The sequence below is a fragment of the Cucurbita maxima genome, unplaced genomic scaffold, assembly GCF_002738345.1.
Source record: "Cucurbita maxima cultivar Rimu unplaced genomic scaffold, Cmax_1.0 Cma_Scf00020, whole genome shotgun sequence".
NCBI classification, from domain to species: Eukaryota; Viridiplantae; Streptophyta; class Magnoliopsida; order Cucurbitales; family Cucurbitaceae; genus Cucurbita; species Cucurbita maxima.
The window spans coordinates 886,553-903,035 of NW_019272036.1; the positions used below are offsets into that span (position 1 = coordinate 886,553).

At 37.1% G+C, this 16,483-nt stretch overlaps 4 protein-coding genes and 1 long non-coding RNA gene across 6 annotated transcripts; all 5 read right to left on the reverse strand.

Moving 5' to 3' along the window:
- Positions 1-500: 500 nt before the first annotated feature.
- Positions 501-3,746, reverse strand: LOC111494279 (late embryogenesis abundant protein D-34-like). The gene is made up of 4 exons (XM_023144184.1): positions 3,670-3,746; positions 2,313-2,656; positions 858-1,139; positions 501-779 (listed from the first exon to the last, which is right to left on the reverse strand). Exons 2-4 carry the CDS (start codon positions 2,631-2,633, stop codon positions 612-614), a joined length of 771 nt encoding a protein of 256 aa, XP_022999952.1. The 5' UTR covers positions 2,634-2,656; positions 3,670-3,746; the 3' UTR covers positions 501-611.
- Positions 3,417-4,182, reverse strand: LOC111494280 (17.4 kDa class I heat shock protein-like). The gene has a single exon (XM_023144185.1). It carries the CDS (start codon positions 4,067-4,069, stop codon positions 3,587-3,589), a length of 483 nt encoding a protein of 160 aa, XP_022999953.1. The 5' UTR covers positions 4,070-4,182; the 3' UTR covers positions 3,417-3,586.
- A 1,195-nt stretch (positions 4,183-5,377) lies between these two features.
- Positions 5,378-6,493, reverse strand: LOC111494477. The gene is made up of 2 exons (XM_023144419.1): positions 5,978-6,493; positions 5,378-5,480 (listed from the first exon to the last, which is right to left on the reverse strand). Exons 1-2 carry the CDS (start codon positions 6,320-6,322, stop codon positions 5,433-5,435), a joined length of 393 nt encoding a protein of 130 aa, XP_023000187.1. The 5' UTR covers positions 6,323-6,493; the 3' UTR covers positions 5,378-5,432.
- Positions 6,494-11,122: 4,629 nt separating this feature from the next.
- Positions 11,123-12,696, reverse strand: LOC111494163. Its single transcript, XR_002720134.1, has 3 exons — positions 12,493-12,696; positions 12,240-12,292; positions 11,123-11,419 (listed from the first exon to the last, which is right to left on the reverse strand). It is a non-coding gene; the product is annotated as an uncharacterized LOC111494163 (long non-coding RNA).
- A 359-nt stretch (positions 12,697-13,055) lies between these two features.
- LOC111494160 (protein MARD1-like) lies at positions 13,056-14,551 on the reverse strand. 2 transcript variants are annotated; one of them, XM_023144035.1, is made up of 3 exons: positions 14,282-14,551; positions 13,412-14,203; positions 13,056-13,319 (listed from the first exon to the last, which is right to left on the reverse strand). In XM_023144035.1, exons 2-3 carry the CDS (start codon positions 14,154-14,156, stop codon positions 13,273-13,275), a joined length of 792 nt encoding a protein of 263 aa, XP_022999803.1. In that variant the 5' UTR covers positions 14,157-14,203; positions 14,282-14,551; the 3' UTR covers positions 13,056-13,272. The 2 variants fall into 2 exon arrangements, with proteins under 2 accessions (XP_022999803.1, XP_022999802.1); XM_023144034.1 differs by having other exon boundaries at positions 13,069-13,319; positions 13,396-14,203; positions 14,282-14,534.
- Between the last annotated feature and the right edge of the window lie 1,932 nt (positions 14,552-16,483).

The window sequence follows — 16,483 nt, forward strand, 5'->3', positions numbered from 1 at the left end:
CAATCTTCAAAACATCTCAAGTGCTTATATTTTGGCAATATTCAAATTATAATGAATGCATAGATAAAACCTATCTTAACAAATAAGTCAGCCGTGATTCCGACTTCGCTGAAAATATGATTGAAGAAATGCGTTAACAAAATAGGCTAAAAGCAACCGGATAAGCAGAATGCGAATAAGCAACCACTACAACTTCAACCTCAAGAAGGAAGAATTGACGATTAATCACATCTCTATATTACATTTTGAGCATTTTAACCCTAGCGGACGTAGACATGATTTTGGTAACTGATCTTACACCCAATAATGACAAAACAAAAGTAGTAAAAACCTATTTAACATAAAAGAAATAAAAATAGTTTGAAACGAACATGCGAACTATAGACAAAACGTTCTAAACAAACATGATTGTAACATTCAACCACGCAAACTATAGACAAAACGTTCTAAACAAACATGACTGTAACATTCAACCACAGACCACACGCCTTAGACAACAACAATTCAAGAGTTCCATTTATTGAGTCAACATCTAACCTTAGGTTTCTGCAAAGTTGGATCACTGCAAGACCGCAAACCAAAGAACACATGCATTGCTGCTACTCTCACGCTCATTGATGGCGCACATTCTCATTCATCCTAGCGGCTTCTGCCATGGACTCCGCCACCCCACCAGGATGAGCTGCTACTCTCGCCTTGTTCCTCAGCTCTGCACTCATTACCCCTTCCGCGTCCTGCTTTGTCACCACTTTATCTGCTGGCAGCCTCATTGCGGCGTCCTGTAAACCAAAACTTCATATAATTTGCGACCCTTTTCTACCTGAATTTTTGCTCTGTTTTTGTTTGTTCAAACATACTATTTGGATGTCCTTCAGTTTAATCTTATCTTCATCCTTGATAACTCCGGCATTGAAAGCAGCTGCCGACTGAGCACTCGCTGCGAGTCCGCCCGGTATCACGACGTTGCTCCCTGTTGCCCTCACCTCTGCTGCTTGAATAGCAGCAGCATCGCTCTCGTCAACCGGTTTATCGCCTGCGGTGTGAGCAGTCGCTTCTAGAGCTTGCCCTATGGTGATCGCATTCTGCTCAACAATGGCAGCTCCGATGAACGGCGTAGGCTCCACAAACTGCCCAACGACCTGAACTCGAAGGGTGAAAAACATGTTGAGAGAGAGTCCCACGTAAGCTAATTTAGAGAATGATCGTGGATTTGGGTTTATAAGTAAAGAATATACCTCCATAGGTATGAGGCCTTTTGGAAAGCAAAAAGTAAATCCATGAGAGATTATGCTCAAGGTGGACAATATCATACTATTGTGAAGAGTCGTGATTCCTAATATGGGTATCAGAGTCATGCTTTTAACTTAAGCATATCAATAGAATCCTTGAATGTCGAACAAAGTAGTTGTGAGTCTCGAAAGTGTAGTCAAAAGTAACTCAAATATCGAACAAATGGTGTACTTTGTTTGAGGGGAGAGCTCCAGAGAAGAAGTCGAGCCTCGATTAAGGGAGGTTGTTTGAGTGCTCCATAGACCTCAGAGGAGGCTCTATAGTGTACTTTGTTCGAGGGGAGGACTCCAGAGAAGAAGTCGAGCCTCAATAGAGTGGAGGTTGTTTGAGGGCTCCATAGACCTCATAGGAGGCTTTATAGTGTAATTTGTTTGAGAGGAGGGGTCCAAAGAAGAAGTCGAGTCTCGATTAAGGGAGGCCGTTTGAGGGCTCCATAGACCTCATAGGAGGCTCTATAGTGTACTTTGTTCGAGAGAAGGGCTCCAGAGAAGAAGTCGAGCCTCGATAAAGTGGAGGCTGTTTGAGGGCTCCATAGACCTCATAGGAGCCTTTATAGTGTCTTTGATCGAGGGGAGGGCTCCAAAAAAGTAAGTCAAGCCTCGATTAAGGGGAGGAGGTTCGAGGGCTCCATTAACCTCGGGGAGGCTCTAAGCCTCCCGTTTATTTTTTTGAGGAGAGGGTTTCAAGGATGAAGTCGAGTGTATGATTAAGTGGAGGCTGTTTGAGGGCTCCATAGACGTTAGAGGAGACTCTATAGTGTACTTTGTTCGAGGAGAAGGCTCGAGAGATGAAGTTGAACCTCGACTAAGGGGAGACTATTCGAGGGCTCCATAGACCTCGGAGGAGACTCTATAATGTACTTTGGTCGAGGAGAGGATTGTTGAGAGGGAGTGTCTAATTTAATTAGTCAATGATGATGAAGTAAGCGTAAGAGTGTACTTTGAGTTCCGATCCCTAACAAAACAGAGTATCTCCCGAATTCATTTGACCTAAAATCAATGCTTTCAGAATTAAAATGGGACCTGTCCGGCGACTTTTTCGGTGATGACTCGAATTCCGGGGACATCGGTCTCCTTGACGGCAACTCCTTGGTCTCTAGCAGCATCAGTGACATCGTCATGGCCAACGAAGCCAGAGCGCTCGTTACGTGAGGCGGCAGACTGCATCATTGCGGCGGGCCCGCCCTTCTGGGTTTCACCGAACACCATGGTTTCGGCGGTTTGCATCATGTCAGCATCCACCGGCGGTATAGCCTTGGAGGCAAGATCTCCAGAGACGTTGAAAACGTCGCCATATTTGATAGGCCGTTGCTGTTGGTGGCGGCGCGGCTGTTCTTGGCTCATTTGCTTTCACAGAGTAAAGGATCCTGAAACAATCGGAGGAGGGAATGTTGCAGGTTGGGGGAGAGGGATTTAAACGGTCGTTGCCGGACGTTCGGAAGAAAAGGTAAATGACACGTCACCAGACACGTGTTGAATTCTGTAACTCTATGGTACAGGTTTCATCGGTAAAGACCCTCACTATTTAATTTTGATTTCCTCCGTAAATAAATCGGTTGAAGAGGAGAAATAAACATTGAGTGTGGAGACGAGGAAACCTCTCGTTTTGAAAATGTGAGACATGTCTATTAGAGAGTATAATCAAACATTCTTTGTAAATATGTGAAAATTTCTCTCAAACAGACCAGTTTTACTTGTATAAGAGTGTTAAAATCTCTCTCTAATAGTTGTGTTTTAAAATCATGAGACTGAGGATGATGCGTAACGAGCGAAAGCGGACAATATCTATTAGCAGTTAGTTTGGCTTGTTACAAAAATTGTGACATCGACGATATGTAACAGCTTAAAACGGATAATATCTACTAGCGGTTGATTTGAGCTATTACAAATATTGTGTGATCGACGATACGTAATATGCTAGAGCGGACAATATTTGCTAACGTTTAGTTTGGGCTGTTGCAAAAGTTGTGAGACCCCACATCAGTTGAAGAGAAAACGAAAAATTTCTTGTAAGAATGTGGAAACCTGAAACTCTTTCTTAACAGACGCGTTTTAAAATCGTGAGGCAATACATAACGAACTAAAATAGACAACTAACTGCCGGCGTTTAGACTAGAGAGCTATATGTAATTTATCAAAACTGACAATATATATTTTAAATTGGTTCTTGGTGTTACAAAAATTGTGAGATGTCATATTGATGAGTGGAACAAAACATTCTATAAGAGGGTGTGAAAACCCGAAAACGTCTCTATAACCAAGCATGCCAAAGGATTCAACCATGAGCTCAAATTTGATTAAATTCCTTTCAATAAATGAAAAATCGAAACAGAGCGAGAAAGATTGACTAAACAATCCCCTTTCTTATCCCCCCACGTACCTTTTTCGGCGTCCTCCGTCTTCGGAACCGTCACGATCAGCTTTCCGCCGGCGAACTGGGCGGTTACAAGCTCCGGCAGAGCCGTCTCCGGCAGTCGAAATCTCCACGTGTCGGTTTCCGGTTCATCTAACTTCAACTCCAGAGCCCCAATTTGTGTAATCACAACCTTGAGGACCCCGGGATGGATATGAACCGTGTGCGCCCTAAACTCGCGGCGGAGTCCACCAGTTTCCGCTACGAATCGGAAGCAATCAGAGGTTTCGGAAATGGAAATATCGGCGTCGGACTTAAAAAAGGGAAGCTCCAAAACCCGGCTGAAAAGATGGGGCAACCGCCGCAGTTTGTTAGGGTTTAAACCCGGAAGCGATCGAGAAGGAGACATATTCCCGCTGTTCGACATTGGAGGAACTTGGAAGAAACAAAGTGATTGTCTGGTAAAGGAAGGAAGGAAGGAAGGAAGGAAGATGGCTTCCAAAAACGAATCAAAATGTTGATCATAGAGTTGGTGTTCAAGGAAAGGGAAGAATCGGAATGAGTGGTAAAGTGGAAGCTAGTGTTTGCTACGTCCCTAAAACCGCATTAGTCATCAATGCACTCGAAAATTTATTGTCGACATAGAGAGTTACCGACTTTAATTCACTCCCCATCATTTCGCTCAACAAATTTCATTATACCATTGTGGAGAGTCATGTTCGTCTAACATTATTATTGTTTTAAATAATAATAATTTTGATAGAAATTTATTTCCAAAATTTATATAAATGTAAATAAAAACTAATGGTATGAATTATTTTAATATTTATTAAAAATATAAAAAAAAAATGAAATTTTCAGACAAATAGTTATCAAAATAATAATTTAAACTTATTTGAAGTTTGGGATGCATCAATGGGCCTACTAAGTGGTGTTAAAGAGCCCAACATGGTTGGCCCAAAACGTTTGGTAATGTGTTAATGGGCCTACTATAAAGGGTGTGGTATTAAACAACCCAACATGGTTGGCCCATTTTAACCTTTTGACAGAAAACACCCCAGCTGAAATTATAGCCAAAATTCACACACAAATCGGGTCATAAATTAAAAAATATTCCCATTTTAACTCATTTATTAATATATTTAATATGTCACTATTTAAAAAAAAAAAAATCAATAACTATGTGAAATCCAATAAATTAATAAAAAAAAATTATTAATTAGGATTTACGACGACGACAAATTTTAATTATTTTAATTAAAGGTATTATATGATAAAATGTCTTAGGGCAAGGTGACCTAAAAATGTGTCCTATCCACAAAAAAAATGACATATTGTACTATAGTGAACAAAAAAATCATAAATGAGATTTAGTGTTGGTGCTACTTTATTGTAACATATTGTATATATAATTGTGTAAAAACTTTATAAACAATTCAATTATATTATATTTTTTAATACATTAATTAATTTTAAGTTCCATTTATTTAATTACACTAATCTTACTTCTTAATCAACCCAACTCAGATAATTAATATCATTTGACTTCAATTGAAGCACACTCAAACTTCCTTAAATCCCACTTAATCCAACAACATTATTACACAAATAATAATAATAATAATAATTCTTTAGGGTTACCTATCACCTAAATTTAATTTAACCATTCAAATTTATTCAAATATATTTTTAGTAAAAATTTAAATTATTCAATAAAATCGTCACATATCTCGAAACAGATGCACTACGCTAACCAACACGTAACCTTCTTTCCCCTACCCCTCTTCTGGTTATGCTATTACCAATTGCGAGTAACCCCCAGGCCAGCTGCCCTTGACCTAATAAGAACCATTATCCTTATGACCAATGCAATGAATTGTTTCATCATAAGACTGATCCTAATTAAATCGATGAGCCCACCCCACTAAAGAGGGACTCTGAGAGGGGTACTTTTTTTTTGCTGAATACAAATACCTGAGAGAGTGTACAAGGTCTCTTCTCATCGGGCTCGCTTGGATATTTGGGCTGGGTCAAACTAGTTCATAAAGAAACTGTTTTGGCTCCCGAGCGAGAGTGAGAACGAGAAATAGGCGATGCAACTAATCAAAGTGAGAGTAGCTCGACTCGAATATCGAAGAAAAGTGGATTTGTGTGTAACCAACTATTAATCGAAAAATTAGAATATAAAATTGATTTTTTTTTTTTTTACTTTTCATGCATGAAAAAAAAACCAAGAGAGAGAGGGGAAGGATTATTATTAATATTGAAAGGGAATTGAATGGTGTAGGGTGGAAAATTATGTAAAGGAAGAAGAGAAAGACGACATGTTGCGAACCTGGGAAGAAGTGGAGGATGAGGAGGAAGAAGAAGGAGAAGAGGAGTGGGAGGACGACAAGTCGGAAGAGCGTCTTCTTAAGATTTGCTTCATGCCGTCGGCGACTCTAACGGCGGGGTTAGACTTGAACTTCCGGCAAAAGAGCATGTGGGCTTTGACGGCGTCTTGAATCCCGGCGGACGGCGGCGGGTTTTTGGATCTGAAAATTTCGTCATGAACGGCTTCAGAACAGAGGCCACAGAGCCATTTGGCGTCGAAGTTGGCCTTGACTTGAGATATGTAATGCTGTGTGCACTCTTCTTTTAACCCACAGCACTCGCACTTCACTGTTTCTATCTCCTCCATTCAAGAACATCAAGAACATGAAGAACAGCAACAAGAAATGGCTATGGAAAGTGGAAAGCTCAAAGTGGGCTATGCCTTCTTTTTATTTTACTCAACTTTCTTTTCTCTAAAAAATTGTCTGCTCACCTCACTCACTTTTATGTTGTGTATTCCATAAACCTCTTAATATATATTATTGAGGAAGAAACCTATCCATTCACGTGTGTTTAAGTAATTCGAAAACTCCACTAACTCGAACTATCTAATCCAAATTATAAAAATTTAGTTGGGTTTGGTTGATTTCTTAGAAAATTGAAAATTTTGGCACAAACCCAACAAACCTGGAAGATAGGGTTACTGTCTAACTCACCTACCCTCCTTCTAAGATGATTATGACCGACATGTGAGATCCCATATCGGTTGAAGAGGCGAACGAAACATTCTTTATAAGAGTGTGCAAATCTCTCTCTAGTAAACGTATTTTAAAATCTTCGAGGGTTGAGTTGAATTAAGAAAGGGAAATGTGCCATAATTTGCTCCATGTTCTAAGGGAACATGGGGCAATGGAAAATGAAAGAAAGGTGGGACAAGGGTGGCCCTAACTTGGCCCTTTCTAACAATTAATATTTGATGCTTTGGTCCCATTAAAATCCAAAAAGCAAATATGTGGAACTAAATCACTCCACTTTACACCTTTTAATTACCCATTTCTTCAATTTCTTTAATTTTAATGTTTATATGCTCAAAATTATTGCTTGGAAGTGTATTTTCGAGTAGGTTTGGTGGGTTCACCAATTTACCCATGCAATTATACAAATCATTTCTTTCACTCTTTTATAAACTATATAGCCTTTACTTCTTAATTATATCGTCTTTATTAGAAAGACGTTTTTACACTCTTATAAGAAATGTTTCATTTCCCTCTCCAACCGATGTGGAATTTCACAATCTACCCTGTTGGGGCTCAGTCCCAGTATCCTCACTAGCCCATCGCCCAGTGTACTGATATGGAATCTCACAATCCACCTCTTTTGGGGGGCCCACTCCAACGCCCTCGCTAGCACATTATTTGGTGTCTGGATCTAATATCATTTGTAACCACATAAGCCCACTACTAATAGATATTGTCTGCTTTGACCCGTTACGTATTGTCGTCAACTTCACAATTTTAAAACGCGACTACTAGGGAGAGGTTTCAACACCTTTATAAGAAATGTTAGTTTCACTCTCTAACCGATATGGAATCTCACAAATACAAATCAACGTGTTTACTAAATGGATTAGATGGATATTTAGAACATGTTTGAGAGTGATTTTAAAGTTTTTTAATTATTTATCCAAATTTTAGCATAGTATCTAATGTAATAATGCAAACAACTTTTTGGCTTCATATGAATAATATAAAGTTCCAAACTTTAACAAAAAGAAAGTAACATATTTTTTAAAAAAAAAGAAATAAATGAAAAAATATATTATAATGATATGCTTTGTTTTTAATTATTTAGTTATGTCCTATTCTCATGTTTTGCCCCCAACGACAAGCAATTCAAAATTTAATTTTTAATATTTTTTAAATCAGTGTACTATAAATGATGCAATAATGCTTGTTTGTTTGCATCATTAATTAATTTAAAGGGCTAAAACTAATTTTAAAAGCATTTATGAAGCTGATCATATCATTAGGGAATTTAGAATTAATGTCACATTAATCCATTGATATTTTAGATTAAATAATTCATTTTAGTATACTTTGGCCACGAGTAATTATTTAAATGGTTTGCAAAAATTTTAATAAAAGAAAAATTTTAAAATGTCTAAAATAATAAAGATTTAAAACCTAAGTAGTATTCCAAATCTAATTATTATTTAATATTTGTCCTATCAAAATTTAAAATTTTGTATTATTTATTTTTTCAAAGGATAGTTAAATAATTATTAAAAAAAATCTATATCCCACATCTTTTAAAACAATTTTATTTTAAATTTTCAATTTCATCCTACTAAATTTATATTTATAGAAAATTTGATAAAATTTGGCATGATTAAATAAGATTTTAGATAAAAACAAAAGATAAATTATGTTCAAAGCTATGAATTATCATTTTTATAATTAAAAAGTTTTCATTATAAATTCGAAGCTATTTCGACTCTCGAGTCAAATAAGATTTTAATGTAACGTGAAGTGGACTCATTTTTAAATGGTTTATCAAATGATTGATGTAACACATAAATTAATCATGAAATTAAATGCAACATTCTGTAATGGAGGGCGGTGGTTGTGGTGGTGGTGGCGGCGGAGCAAAAGCACACCCACTCCGACCTCTGTTCTTCAATGCAACTTTATTTATTTATTTATTAAGTGTTATTTAATGGAAAAATTAAATGCATTATAACTAATTTGAACAACTGGAATTTGATGTAAACACTCGAACATATCATATCAAACTCTACCACCAATATTTCTTCATCAATATGTTCTTGAATTTTGTGCAATATATAGTTTTTTTTTTTTTTTTTATTTATTTATTAAAGATTCAATTTTTTAAAAATAAAAAATATGACACTATATTTAAGTTAATTTATTTGTTATTGTATTATAAATATAATGTAGAGATTTATTCTACCACTTCAAATTATAGAAATGAATTTTAACTTTCTCCGAATCATAAGAACTAAAATTGTAATAAAAACATTTTGGGTACCGGATGATTCTCTCACGTCATGTTCTTATTGTGTGATATAAAAATAAAATAACGTGTGAACTAATGATCCAATAATAAATTGAGATAAAAAAATCGAGGCAAAAGAAATAGTAGATAACTTAAATACACAGTTTTGATCACTCATGTGATCAGATGACTAAACTACATTAACATTGGTCATTAGAGTTCAAACTGACTGAGCATAAATGTTGGCTAGAATGATTGGCATGTAGAGTCCAACTCATATTTAGGTTATAGACGATCAAGCTATATCAAGGTCAAGGACACTAGTTCGGGCTGATAATGCGTAAATATGTATAGGGTAGGTATGATTGAGATGTGGAGTATGTAGGAAATACTTAAATGGAATATGAAACGAATATGAGAAGTTTGAGAGAAAGGGAAGAAACATGTGGGGTCGGTGAGAAGCCCTAACAGTAGGGATCAAATGTCATACACTCAAGACAACTAAATGGTTGTCCGGTGGGTGTCCGGTGGATGTCCGGCAACCCAAATGGTCTTACAATGAGTGTTTGGCTTCTCATGTCTCATCTTCATTGCAATAACCCACAAATCAAATCTACCTAAAATCTTCTACTCAATAATCAATCATATGTGTAAAGAACAAGAAATCGACTTCATTTTCCCTCCTGCTTCAATTTTAGTTCTTGATATTGAACGAGAAGAAATAAACTCAAACCCAAACCTAAACCGATGAGTTAAGTTCCAAAAACAAAACAAAAAATGGGCATACTTTAAATTAGATGAGGAATATGAGAATATTTTATTTTGAAAGATAATTATTATTATGGGGTTAGGTGAAGTTTGTTCAAGAAATTAATGAACAATACAACCTTCACCTTCACATGGCAACCCACATGCATTCTTTTGTTCTAACTCATATCAAATCAAAAGATGAAAAGAAAATAAAGCATTCTTTACGAGGGTCGTTTTAAAATTTTTGAAAAAAAGTCAAAAAGAGAAAGCCAAAAAAAAAAATAATATCGGTGGACTTCGACAATTACATTCATAGAACAGTCTCTCATATGAATCCGTCTCAGAAACAAGCATACATCTAGTCTCAGAACACAAACATACATCTAAAGCAGAAAAATAGGAGCATGCAATAAAATCCAGTAGCACTATTGAATGGTGGCTGCCTAGCAACTTGGGCACGTTTCCGGCTGGTTTGACGACTCAAAAGGAAGCTTTTTCTGGTTAATGAAATTGGGATAGGAATGAGAGTATGTGGCAAAAAAACAGGACCCACCATGTGGACTGCAGAATCCGCCAACCACATGAGACGTTTCTTTGGGTCCCTTGATGATGCACAAAGCCATGTCCATATCCAAATGGAAAGGTCTATGTGCGCCAGATATAGCGTTAATCAATGTCAATCTACAAGACTCTATTTGATTCTGGTCGGCAGCAATGTTTGGCAATCTATGAATTGTTTTAATTTGTGACAAGAGAGTTTTTCAAAATATCTACAGTTGTTGCAAAAATTCTTCTGTTTTGGTGGGGAAGAAGCGAGGATGAGACTTAAATTGACTTCATTTCTATGTCTAAGCTCTCTTTTGAGCTGAGATCTGGGTTTTCATCTGGAAGAAGGACAATGTGAGATCTCACATTGGTTGGAGAGGCAAACGAACCATTCTTTATAAGGGTGTGCTAACGAAGAGGCTAAGTCCCAAAGGGATGTAGACACAAGGCGGTGTGCCAGCAACGACACTAAACCACGAAAAGGGTTGGATTGGGGGGTTCCACCTCAATTGGAGAAGGGAACGGGTGCCAGCGAGGACGTTAAGCCCCGAAGTGGGGTGGATTGTGAGATCTCAAATCGGTTGGAGAGGAAAACGAATCATTCTTTATAAGAGTGTGCTAACGAGGAGGCTAAGTCCTGAAGGGGGTGGACACGAGGCGGTGTGCCAGCAAAGACACTGAGTCCCGAAAGGGAGTGGATTGGGGGGTCCCACATCGATTGGAGAAGGGAACGAGTGTCAGCAAGGACGTTGGGCCCCAAAGGAGATGGGTTGTGAGTCTCACATCGGTTGGTGAGGAGAATGAAACATTGTTTATAAAGGTGTGAAAACCTCTCTTTAGCAGACGTGTTCTAAAAACCTTAAACGTGTTCTAAAGAGGACAATATATGCTAACAGTGAGCTTGGGCTGTTATAGTCAAGGCAACACTGAGCTCAGATTGAACACTGAGCTCAGATTGCACAAGATTTCTAGAGAGGTTAAAAATTCAAATCTATCATGAGTGACACCAAAGAGCTGAGTCAAAGCAGAGCACCGATCAGACTTCCAAGAAGGCTCCCTCTGTTGCTATAAGACATGAGAGTTGGAAAAACTGTGGCTTCTATTCCCAGTGGACATGTTCTTGCTGCTAGCACAAGAACAGCATGAAAGAAGCCTGAAAAACGACTTGATGTTAGCCTTTCCAAAGAAAAACGAAGCCAAACAATGAGAAGAAAACAAAGCTAAAAATAAGAGAAGGCTCATGAGTGGCAACTAAAATCAACTATAACTTGTATTGCCTGAAAGGGAAACGATTTGAAAGATAATAATAAGTGCAATCAAGTGGTCCTTCAAACACAGTAAGAAAATGAAGGCAATATCCTTATAAATCCACAAATATTGATTTTGTTTTTTCTTCTCCTTCATTAGTTTTGGCAGCAAAAGATCTAACATTATTTCAAGCATGTGTCGAATAAAGAATAAGAACAAACTGATGAACATCAAGGAATATTAGTTCCAATTATTTTAGATATCTTCTCATAATATTAGTTCCAATTGTTTCTTGGTGCATTATCATGGAGTTTTCCCCTTCAAATCTCCCACTTTCTATGTCTTACTATGCATATGCAATATTAAGGACATCAGAGTGGCATTTCAACAAAAACATACTACCTGGCCAAGAACTGTGATGATTTAAACCAGTAATAAGAAAAACCTAAGCCATAAGTACTCAGACATAATGAAAATCCGCAAAAAAATTTGATCCTTTACCTATCGCCGTCCCGCTTCACTGTTTTAAAACGTGTCTACTAAGGAGATGTTTCCACAATCTTATAAAAAATGCTTTGTTTCCATGTCCAACTTAGGTAGGATGTCTCACAAACACATTTTCTTCAACAAGAAGAGCAACTGCTGATGTCAACAAAGGTAATAAGACTGATACTCTAATGCTTATATTAAGAACCCACCAGTAAGCCACTAAATAAGGAACTCACAATCCCACCAACAGCGAAAGATAATGATCCATGGTAAATCCATATGGTAATAGCTACTTAAAGAAATCCATGGCAGAAATTTGTTTGATTAGCGATGGCATCATCAAATGCAGAAATTTGTTAGAACATAGAAAGCTATGGCGTTTAGAAATTAAGCAGTTAAAATGGGATTATCATAAATCTTTCACAAATTCAAACTCGATTACTACAACATTGATTCAATAATTTGAGTTTGATTGATCGATGATCTTACCATTGTTGGAGCACAGAAGCGTGTCGTCGTCCAAATCGGATCGGGTACTTGGGATTGAAACGGATCCAAACTTCCAATTTTGTGGAGGCTCTACAGTTTCTTGTGAAATGACGATACTACCCCCTCCCCTTTTGTTTTGTTGAATCTTGGGCCTTGGCCCGTTTAGCTACAATTTCGGCCCATGAATGAAGCCCGTAAGCGTCTTTTGGTGATTTTTTTTTCTCTTTTTTTTTTTTTTTTTTTTTTTTTTTTTTTTTTTTTTTTTTTTTTTTTTTTTACCTAAACTTAGCAATATATATAGAGAAGTTGNTTGTTTATGAAATTTGTAATCTCTTAAAATATTATTAATCATTACTCTCACAGTAATCATTTGATTAGTGTCAATAATAGATTATTTCCAAACTTTTTAGTATTATTTTTTAAAATTTATGAATATTTTTGTGAGCATAAAAAAAATAGAAGTAATTATTATTATGTATAGATGATGTAAAAGAAGGTGGGAGGCAAAGAAATAAAGCAAGTTTAATAATGTCATTAGTGGTAAGTGCATAATTAAGAGTTGATTAAGAAGAGAGATTAATCACATAATATAATAGCTTCATTATTACGACAATGAAATATTAAAAGGGCAAAAAAAAAAAAAAAAAAAAATCCTGTAATTAAACAAACATACAACAAAATTCCAACTCTACAAAACAGAGCACAAAGACATGGGAATCGTTCCAATAATTTCCATTTCCATGGCGCTTTCTTCATTTCAATCGTCTTCTTCCTCCAGCATCATCTCTTGGAATCGACATTCATGGCTGCAAAATGCCTTCTCGCCTCTGAAAAATTAATTAAACGGATCAGAAATTAATGATCATTTATGAGCTTTAATATGTTTTAATTTTGGATTCCGACCTGTACATGTAAATATCTTTCCCCTGTTCTAGATTCTTCTTGCAATTGTCGCAGAAACTGAGGAAATTTTCTGGGGAAAAGCTTGTTCCATTTTCTTTCCACGCCGGTGAGTATACGCCGGAGCCGCTTTCGATTACGCAATCGCCGAAGATATGAGTGGTTCGAGGATTTGGGCCGTGAGAGATCACGCAGGTGTAATCCTCTGATTGTTCGATTTCACCGGCGGAGAGACAGCCGGTGAAAACCAGAGGGGAATTCGGAGTCTCCTGGCCGGAGCTCGAGCTCGAGGATCCGAACGCCGATTTCTTCGGCGGCGACAGAGATGAAACAGGGGATGATGAACCCAGATGGGAATTTCTCGTCTTGATCCCGAATTCCTCGTCGGCCGGAGAAATGAACGGCGGTAGAGGAGGGATTTGAATCTTCAACTGAGATCCTAACAGAACCATACGAGTTTCGGGTTTTGTTGGTTTCGGATCGGAATTCTCTTCTGTTAGAGCATCGACAATGGCGAGACCGATCCCTTTTGAATCCCACGGCCGTTTGGACTCTGTAATCGGCGTTCTGGGCGAACTTGATTCCGACCAAAACGAATTCCTCAGACCCAAAAATGGCTCGAGAATTGACGTTGGACTCATTATAGCCTCTGTTTCAAACAACCTCGGAGAACCAAAGAAAGACGAAGTCAATTTCCTATTACTACTCGTCGGAGAAGACAAACAACCACCACCACCACCGCCACCGCCACCGCCGCCGGCCATCAAATTCTACTTCTAGATCTAACTCCCCAGTATCAATGAGTAGCCCCCTGAAATCACAACATCAAAAAATTTTAAAAAACACCAAAAACAGTTCTACAGATGAGAAATTCAAACATGAAGCTCACCGGAACAAGATGATCGGAAACCGCCGTGGGTTGGGATTTATTCACCGGAACTAAAATTTCGGTGGCTTCCATTTAAAAAACTGGATGAACAGAGAAGAGTTTAGTTAATCAATCCACCCTCCGGCTTCGTGTTTTAGTTTCCATTTTTGTTATGAAAGCTTTCATAAAAATTAAAAAACCAGAAGAAGAAGAAGAAGAAGAAGAAGAAGAAGGGGTGGAAGAAAACAGAGGAGATGATGGAAGAATATATAAACTCCCACGCCGGAGGCTGACAAGACAATCGGTCCCTACGCCCACACCCACACCCACACCCACTGACCTGACACTCACATTTTCTCTCTCTTCAATTTTTCTTTTTTGCCACAATATTTTGTTTTTTTTATATATAAAAATTCTATTTAAAAACTAAGAATATAAATCTGTTATATTTGTTGAAACTAATTAATTATTAAATTTTCTTAACGCATTAAATACAAAATTTAAAAATAAATATTAAAGAACTAAAATAGTTTAAATTTAAAAATGATTAGATATAATAAATATTTTTTAAAATTTCACAAAATCTACGGGATCGGCTTGGCTTGGCTTGGCTTGGCTTTGTGTGGTTCGTAGCTCTCTCGGGTCAGCTGCGAACTTAAATTCGGCTAAAGCAAAAGAGAGATAGAGATGAGGAGGTTGGTGTGGAGCCCGCAGTAGAGTTATAAACGGGGTTGTAAAGTTCACGGACCGGCTCGTGGGGCCCATCATCATCAAGCCCGGACTCATCGGCCGCATAAACACAAAAAATAATAATAATTAAAAAGAAAAAAAAAAGAAAAAAAGAAAGGGCCCCACTTAACTCCAGTTAAACAGCAGGATTCTTGGTCTGGTCTGGCCCCACATCATTCTAATGTTTCCTCGTGGTCCCACCCCCACGGTTATTTAATTTAATTTTCTCTCATTATTATTATTATGAAATTTATGGCATTATCTACCTCCTTAAATGACGGAATTACCCTGCAAATGTAGTTATAATTAAGAGTCAACGTAGGGGCCTGATGGGGATTTTCAACGGAGTGAAAGAATATGGAGGGGCCCGTTTTGAAGAGATGAGCAGCTGATGTGAGTGCCTGTGACTGAGAGTGTCTCAATAATGTTTCATGATCACAGTGCCTAACTCAACCAATCTCACCCCACGCTTTCATAATATTTAATTTCCCAAAAATCGAGGAAAACAATTTTATTTTTTAAATTAAATGATAAAGTTTTTAAAAATATATAAACTATTTATCGAAATTTTTCTACGTCACCAGAGTTTTGAATATGAAGAAGAGATTATTCGGTCGTTGAATAAATGTATTTATACCCGTCATTTGGAGTTTTCCTATTCCCTTCATGAATTAAGTTAAAAATAAACTAAATTAGACAGAACTAGTATTCTAAGTAGAAGGTTAGGTTATGGACGGTTGCAACCCAATTCCCTCTCTTTCCTTCTACTCCGTCTTAGGTTTGTTCCCATTGAATCGTTTTCTGATAACCACGTACGGGAGGCTCTTCTTAAACTTGGTATAGAGAACTGATATGAACCAAAAGACATCAATCATACAATATACTTCAATGAAGATGTGAAGAAAAGGTTGTCAAAATTATCAAAAGATGTTTCAATTCATGCCACATTGAAGAAGAATGAAGTTTGATTGTTATAAATTTTGGGTGGGTTACAATTTAGAGTTATTGTATTTCATTTATGTATTTTAAGACTTTATTTACTGGTTACAATTACATAATGGTTAATTATGGCCATTAAGTATGAATGTTACTAACTCTTGGAATGACTTTAATAGTTTCATTTTGAGGCTATATAAAGCCATGTATGTTGTATGTGTAAGGGACTTGGAAAAATATAGTAAAAAGAAGCATTTGTGCTCTTCTATAGCCAATGGCTAAGTTTCTTTGCAATTCTATGTAGTTTAGGTTGCATCTAGAATCATTCAAGCTCGACATGATCAATCTTGCTTGTGGAGTGATTCGAATCTCATGGAAGTGTTCTTGCCTTGAGATATTTGATCAACAAGAATCATTCAAGCTAGACATGATCGATCTTGCTTGTGGAGTGATTCGAATCTCAAACAATGTTCTTGCCTTGAGATATTCGATCAACAAGGTAATCCGAATCTTACTCCCCTTGTAGTGGTTCTTTTTCTTATCAAGAACTCTATTAAT

Coding starts and splice junctions, on each gene's coding strand:
- LOC111494279 (XM_023144184.1), bottom strand. CDS start 2,633: ATGAGCCAAGAACAGCCGCGCCGCCACCAACAGCAACGGCCTATCAAA. Junction 1,140..2,312: donor CCGAAAAAGTCGCCGGACAG/GTCCCATTTTAA, acceptor CTTCGAGTTCAG/GTCGTTGGGCAGTTTGTGGA. Junction 780..857: donor AACTGAAGGACATCCAAATA/GTATGTTTGAAC, acceptor TTTGGTTTACAG/GACGCCGCAATGAGGCTGCC.
- LOC111494280 (XM_023144185.1), bottom strand. CDS start 4,069: ATGTCGAACAGCGGGAATATGTCTCCTTCTCGATCGCTTCCGGGTTTA.
- LOC111494160 (XM_023144034.1), bottom strand. CDS start 14,156: ATGGCCGGCGGCGGTGGCGGTGGCGGTGGTGGTGGTGGTTGTTTGTCT. Junction 13,320..13,395: donor AAAGATATTTACATGTACAG/GTCGGAATCCAA, acceptor TTAATTTTTCAG/AGGCGAGAAGGCATTTTGCA.
- LOC111494477 (XM_023144419.1), bottom strand. CDS start 6,322: ATGGAGGAGATAGAAACAGTGAAGTGCGAGTGCTGTGGGTTAAAAGAA. Junction 5,481..5,977: donor CATCCTCCACTTCTTCCCAG/GTTCGCAACATG, acceptor GGTTCTTATTAG/GTCAAGGGCAGCTGGCCTGG.